We start from the raw sequence: 7769 nt of genomic DNA on the forward strand, positions 1-7769 counted from the left end.
AAAAAAAATTGGCGAATGGTTAGGTGGCGCGAAAGCCTGTAGTGAAGGGGAGCCTGCTCCGCACCAAAAACAGCTGTTTGCTTTTCACCCAACAACGAGAACCGCCTCACGAAACGCTATGTTGGAGCGTTAATAAACGAAACAATTTAACTAAATTGCTTGTCAAAATACCTACACCACAGAACCATCTTTTTTTTTAAGCAATATTTTGAGTGGAAAGTACGTTATGCCGGCCCGGGGCGTCTAAATAGTGCTTCCGGGCCAGCGGGCCATTTATAACGTGAACCCTGAAGGACATGGTTTGCTTTTGAATAAAACCTCTGAAGCAAAACAGCTTTCATTTCTGCAATCACACAGCCCAGAATAAAAAGAGGGAAGCTGGAATCAGGAAACGTGTTTCTATAACATCGGTTTCTATATTGAATTTGAAGATCAAAACGTGAACAAAACTTACCAAAAAATACCTCAAACGGTTTCCGTATTGAGCGCATGAAAGCAAACAATAGATTTAAAAAGCGCTTCAGCAGGATTCCTGACACGCCTCCAGGCTGAGGCGAGGCTGAACCAACACCAAGCACAAACATCAGGGAGTCTCCAATGTCTGTCGTCTGTTGTTTTGGCGCTTTTCCACTGCAGGGCCTCGCTCGGCTTAGTACGGTATGGCTAGGTCTCGTTAGGCCTCGTTAGGCCAGGCTCACTTTATGCTGCGTTTCCATTACAGTTTAGGAACTGGGGCAGTAACTATAGTAACGCAGTAACTATAGTAACGCAGTATCTATAGTAACGCAGTATCTATAGTAACGCAGTGTAGGCGGAGCCGTGACGCCATCTTCAATGCGAAACACAAAACCAGCCGTTAGCTCTTAGCACTCAGAGATCACAGCTCCTCATATCTGTTCAGAAACTAGACAGAAGTGAAACAAGTTCAAACCACAGACTGCCTGTGTCATGGAGAATACAGTCGCTGGGTTATTTATGTCTGTAGGCCGTTGTTGTGAGTGTGGACGGTCGGAGCATATACAACGTTAGCTTAGCCGATCTCCATTCAGAAAACACGCATTCTAAAAGGTGTTTCTCTGCCGTCTGTCTGCAGACTAGTCAAAGCGTTAATTCATGGTTGTTACTAACCGGTATCAGTTTGTTGTTACTTCGGCATCATTTTGAAACGATTTAATCACGGTCAGATATGTTCATTGTGTTGTCGTTGCCAGCGATTCTCTCTCTAGTTTAGCATACTCAGCCCGGTTGTTGGCCCGGAAAGAACCTGGATTTTGGAGAGCCAGAAAAACTGTGAAAAAGTACCCGCTAGCCGGAACTACGCCGAGTGGAAACGCAACCAACAACGGGCACGGCTAAACCGCGCTGCAGTGGAAATGCGCCATTAGTCACCCAATACAAACGGGATGAAGTAGACTTTATTGCTTCTGTGGCTCGATAGATGTGGTTTACAGTGCTTTTACTGCTTGGCAATACGTGCTCCTTTTGTTTACCACTAGCGAGACAGCAAACAGTTTTTTGAGTGTAGGGAAAATACTGCTTTTAAAATGCTTAACACCAACAAACACGAATAGAAGCAGAAGACTTTGTTAGAAAAGAAGGTATATACCTAAAATTAAATATAATACAACAACTCAAAGACCATTTAGTCGGTATTGGTTGCATGGCTCGACAAAGCAGATAAATAAAAGAACATTTTGTGATAAACACATTTGAAGTCTGCTTCAAAGTACAGAGTAAATTCAATTTAAAGTATTTCCTATCCGATATCCTCTTTTACTCGTGTGAGTGCGCGTCTGTCTGTCTGTCTGTCTGTCTGTCTGTCTGTCTGTCTGTGTCTGTGTCTGTGTGTGTGTGTGTGTGTGTGTGTGTGTGTGTGTGTGTGTGTGTGTGTGTGTGTGTGTGTGTGTGTGTGTGTGTGTTACCTGGGCCATCTCCTGCAGGTAGGGGGCAAAGTGTTCCTTGGTGATGTTGGGCAGGTAGAAGGAGGGCATCACCTCGGTCTCGGCGAAGTCCAGCCCCCACGTCTTGGTGAAGAAGTCCGACTCCCTCTTGGCGAGCCGCGGGTCGTTCAGCGCCGCCGGGAGGTTCACCTTCGAGCTCAACACGGTCCACCTGTCGAGATCCGCCACCACCGAGGGGCCGTCACACAGGCCCCGCCCCTCACCTGCACAGGGGACGAAGCACAGTCAGACTGAAGACTCTTCTTGCACTATTTCTAGTATGTCCTCTATACATATATATATATACATATATATACATATCATGTTGCAGTGTTTCATTGGCATATCTACGCTGTAGCTAATGTGCACATGTCAATAAAGCCTTGAGTCTTGAATTGACAGATGAATCAGTTAACAGGAGCCTTAAATGATCCCACCTGTGGGCTCCTTGGGGCAGACGTCGGGCAGCGAGCGGAGGCTCCGGCAGCGAGGGGGGGGGGCGCCCCGCTCCTTGAGATACATCCCATCTCGGCCTGGACGAGGCGCGGGGGAGGAGCCGTGGCTGGAGGCCATGGCATCGGGAGGAGCCTCCCAGGAGGCTAGCTGAGAGAGAGGACACAGGACATCTATATAAAGGACACAGCTGGTGAGATGCTGCTCCTTTTTTCAACAGATCCCCAAAAAGAGAAACACGTATGCATCAGAGCAGGATTCATCTTCTTCCTCTGCGCCGTCGAGCTCCATTGTTCAGAACAACTATTAAAAACTCTTCAGTGAGCCTCACTTTCGCACTGGTGACATGTTCCTTCATCACCATGCACACACACACACACACTTATTTTGACTCAATCCCACACACACTCGCCTGCTGCCACACACACTCACTCGAGCAGCAAATGTGGTTTAATGCGGCGATGAAAATAGTCCCAAACAAAGGCAGTTATTCCTCCTGTTCGGTGAAGCAGAAATGACAGAATGTAGTCTCGATATCTTCATAGAATTTGATGACAATAATGAAAATATAGGTTATAGTCAGACCCGTTAAGCTGCCTTGCAATATATATGTTTACATCTCTTAATCTAAATCTTAATAAAAAAACTGTTAATATTAAAAACTAACTACAACTCAGTAAATCATGCGAGCACCTCTCTGAAAGCGTTCCGTGTTCTCACTTGAAGTCCTCTGAAGTGCAGGAAGTCACACTGTTCAGTGCGAGTGCGCTTCATGCAGCTGCAGAAGCTCGAAGCAGGACCGAAAGTGTGTCGTTATCGCTCAGTGCTGCAGGTTCAGGGTGGCGACACCGAGTGACTCAATGACCGTCAGTTACGCCACCTGAACACGACAGTTCAACAAGTACACACTTCTGAAAACTGTGCTGAGCTGTTTTTATGGATAGTAAAACAAAATAAAGAGATTTGAGCACTTAACTTAATTATTTATTAAATGTATTACACTTAATGACTGTGACACTTAAAGGTGGGGTAGGTAAGTTTGAGAAACCGGCTCGAGATACACTTTTTGTTATATTCCATTGAATGCTCTTAACATCCCGATAGCAATGAATATCTGAAGTGCTTTGACAACAAACCCATAAAATAATTTAATCTCTGGAAGCCGTAATACTGTAAAAAGCACGACCAATCATCTGAGCCGGCCCGGCTAAAGTAACTGGATGGCCTACCTGCCTGTCAGCCTTCCATCGGGGCACACACTTATCTCGTGCCCTCATTGGTCATGTGCGCGTTCGTGTGTGTTGGGGGAGGGGCTCTGTGAGGAAGTGGCAGATTTTCTCCGGTTGTGTATTTTCAAATTCTAGCGATCTCAAGCCGGTTTCTCAAACTTACCTTCCCCACCTTTAATAACCCTATCTACAGTATGTGAGGAAATGGCAGCTTATTATTTACAGTAAATAGTCTTTGGAGATATTTTTAGTCTGAGGATCTTGAAAGGGGTCAATAATACATGTTTTAGGGGTTTCATGAAACTGTTGGTATTTAAAAGATGTCACATTCAGATTAAGGAATTTAGTATTTTTTAAATCCATGGTATTTTCTGAGAATCTTATTGACTGAAATTCACAAAGCAAACAACACGGAGGTGAATTACCAACAGCCCCTTAAACTCAGCACTGAGCTGTTGGAGGCCGTCCTGCGACATCCATCTGCTGCGTCCTCCAAAAACATTGATGACAGAGAAGAATAATAATACATTATATGTACATAGAGCTTTCTTGAACTCAAAGGCGCTTTACAGTGCAAGGGAGGGTGGACAAACAAAGACAGTCAACAGGAAAGGGGGGGGGGGCTCATGGATGGTGGTGAAGAGATGAGTTACATTTGATTTGATTATAAAGACCGAGTAGCGGCAGAGGATTTGAAGCGGAGTCTTTTCGTTTCCGCTTTAAAATCTGACTGCTCAGACTGTGGACGAGTCAAATCCGCTTCTTTTAATCCCATCACCCTGATGACAGATCAGAGGAAGGGTCTGCAGCCTCTCTGTTCCCACCACCACTGTTTGATCTCATTCTGTCTATACATCAAAAACTGTCTCGTCGTCACATCCTGAGTAGGGCTGCACGATTTTGGGGGAAAAAATCTAATTGCGATTTTTCTGATAAATATTGCGATTTGCGTTTTTATATCACAATTTTATTTGCAACCCAACGGAAGTTTATTGTAAAAAGCGGCCATAACTCCGGATAGGAAGGTCGTATCAACGTGCTCCCGTCTCAAGCACCCCCGCAGCCCGAGCTACGAGTGAAATGACTAAACTTACATGAAACTTCCGTTGGGTTGCTTTAAAGCCAAGCTTCAGTTTAAGATTCACCCTGTGATAGAAACACGTGATGGAGCATTGCTAACCTGACTCAGATGGTTGATTTCACCAAACCATCTAAAGCTCCACTGGAAGCCATTTGGAAAGGGCAGGCACTTTCAGGTTGGCAGGTGATTGGATCAATCTGTCCATCACCTTCTATCATGGGCCACTTCTGATTAATTAACAATGGCTGGTACATGTGGAGCACAGCACTTCTGATTGGTGTGGATGACTGACACACAAGAAAACAAAATTTTAAAATGTAAAAAAAAAAAAAAAAATTGTAAAATAATAATAATAATAGTAATAATAGTCGCATCATTTCAAATCGCGATTTCGATTTAAAATCTATTAATCGTTCAGCCCTAATCCTGAGGCGACAGAATAAAGAATTTGAAGTGTAAATATTCAGACGCTGTTCACCACCTAACAAGACGTCTGTGAGGTCAAAATAGAAATGATTGGGCAATTTATTTTGTGAAAGCAGACGTGATGCTTAAGAGGGTTGCATAATCAAATAAAACCAGTCTGTCACAGATTCAACTCATTATTTGCTGCTGTACAAACTCTTAAATGTAATTCAAACATATGTTCTTTCCGACAGAAAGACAGAGAAAGAGAATGTGTTGGTTGTTTCTCAGTAATGATGTATGTTGTTCAAACACTCAACATTACACAAGATGTTGTGGACCGTCCATCTGTATGTCGCCATGTGTTTACATACATGCTGATATCTGTATGTTTGTGTGCTTGATCAATATTTGGACGCTTCTGTGTTCTGGCGGTTTAAGTAAATACCTCTGGGACAGGAAATGCAAATATAAAATGTAAGTCATTATAAGAAAGTCACCTTTGACTGTCGACAATCTTATAATGTGTTTACAATTCAACTGGTATGTTAACAGTAATATATGTCAGTGTTGTAATAAAGCTCTAACTCAAACCCTTAATAACGTATTAATATAATAATAACTAAGGGGTTTAAATAGGTACTCCAGCAATGTTGTGTTGCCTGTCCATATCGTTTTGGATGCTCATAAATGATAGAAGAGGGGAAATCGCAGCAGCAAATAATAAACAGAAAATAAAGAAGTGGAGTAAAAAGTACAATATTTAGCTCTGAGAAGTGAAGTGTAGTTACATAAAAGGCAGTGTTGTACTTACTAACTACATTTGCACTACTTTTGGTACTATAAGTATATTTTGAATGTTAACACTTTTACTTGAGTAACATTTTGAATGCAGGACATTTACTTGTGTAGTATTACTACACTCTGTTACTTGTACTTTTCCTTAAGTACATGATCTGATAAAAGTAAATACTTAAGTACAGTACAAACACCTCCAATTTTCCAAAATATAAGTAGAACATGTTTAGTAAATGTACTTACATTCCACCACTGGTGTCTTCAGCAGAACAGGCAGCAGTGACAGAAGCTAGCCTGTTAGCTTTAGCTTAGCTTCCATGCATTGACTGCTGTAGCCTTTAGCGATAAATCCAGTGATCTGATAGTGAGGTCAACACTTAACGGTAACCAAAGACACACAACCCCGCATTAAACAATCGATGACAGGGCTGAGGAGGCTGTGAATATCCGAGGCCTGTGCCAGAAGCTAATGCTAAAGCTAATGTTGTGTGGTTACACCGGGTTACACGTAGACTAATGCTAGCAGCTAACGGCTAACGCTCTGACAGGCGGCGGGATATGAGAGACAAAACCGGGAGAGGTCACACACTGCGGGGATTCGTCCGTACCTGTCGTTAAAAGCACAGCAGCCGGTGTGTGTCCTCTTCACCATCACAGAAACACCGGAGGAACCGGGAGGAAAACATACACATCAGCAGCAGCAGCAGAGACCATCATGCACCACAGGAGGAGGGGCCGCTTCTTCTTCTCTCTTCATAAAACTAGCTGCTGCCCGCTGCTGACCGGGGCCTTTCTCATTTCTCTAATTTCCCTCCTCGACTCCTATCCTCATGTCCCGCCCACAGGAGATGCGAACGGAGGAATCGAGGAGGGGAATCAAGGAGAGAGGAGGGGAAGCAGCAGGCGGTTAGAGAAATTAGAACTCCTCTCCTCTGAGCAGTCATTTTAAAGAGAGGTCCATTAATGATGACAGGAGGCACAGCAGCACTCTGTCTTCTGTCCCTCAGTTTTATTTACAAGTATTAAAAGTAAGCGTAGGACACCAAACCAAACCGGTCTGTCCGCCGCATCTACGCGCGCACACACACTAGCCTACCACACACACCTACACACTGTACCACAGACACCTACAGCTCCTAAAGCATAATCAGGCTACAGCCGTTGTGTATTTTATTATGTGAAGCACTAAATGGTCTTGAAAAATATCGACTCTTTGTTTGTAGATATCTACTAAACTAAAGCAAATACAGAGAGTAATGTAGGTCTGTTATACTGAGTGATATATATTATACACACTGCTCTTCTTTCTGCACGGACCTCACAGCTGTTCTCTCTGTTAACATCGCGTCACGATTCAAGCAGTAAATAAAAATAATATCCAGGGGATGCATGCAGAGCTTTCATTGGCTGAGATAAGTCCGGCCGTGCAGCACGACTCTTTACGTATTAATTAGCATCAAAATATAGTGAAAGTAGCGACAGTAAAAGTAGTCATTGTGCAGATTGGTCCATTTCAGAATAATATATATGATATGTTTTATAATAATAGATCATTAAAGTGTTCTCAAAGCTGGTAAAGGAGCAGCTAGTCTGAAAGACTTTGTATACTGCAGGGTAGCTTGTAAATTTACTCACGTTGGCCTCACGATGGCGCCATTTATGTTTTTATTTCTTGTCTGTATTGCACTTTTATTTGGTTTAAAAACTCAGTCTGAATTTGTGTTTCAAGTCACAAGACCGCAGATTAAAACGTTCCCCAAGAAATATATGTGTGTTATGAAACAAAGCTGGAATTAGGATCATGAGACTCAGCATTTCTGTGCTCAGACAGACAACCACATTGCAGAGGAAGCTCACTCGATT

General features: G+C 43.1%; 1 protein-coding gene across 1 annotated transcript in view; it reads right to left on the reverse strand.

Annotated features, from left to right (window-relative positions):
* Positions 1–6700, reverse strand: part of vps54 (VPS54 subunit of GARP complex) — a 28838-nt gene extending 22138 nt beyond the window's left edge. Inside the window, exons 1-3 of the mRNA XM_034079155.2 lie at positions 6515–6700; positions 2378–2543; positions 1923–2164 (exon numbers count right to left, since the gene is read on the reverse strand). Of these exons, the coding sequence (XP_033935046.1) occupies positions 1923–2164; positions 2378–2513 (378 nt within the window). The 5' untranslated portion in view covers positions 2514–2543; positions 6515–6700. The remainder of the gene's footprint in view (positions 1–1922; positions 2165–2377; positions 2544–6514) is intronic.
* Between the last annotated feature and the right edge of the window lie 1069 nt (positions 6701–7769).

The sequence above is a fragment of the Pseudochaenichthys georgianus genome, unplaced genomic scaffold (assembly GCF_902827115.2).
Source record: "Pseudochaenichthys georgianus unplaced genomic scaffold, fPseGeo1.2 scaffold_554_arrow_ctg1, whole genome shotgun sequence".
Taxonomy (NCBI): domain Eukaryota; kingdom Metazoa; phylum Chordata; class Actinopteri; order Perciformes; family Channichthyidae; genus Pseudochaenichthys; species Pseudochaenichthys georgianus.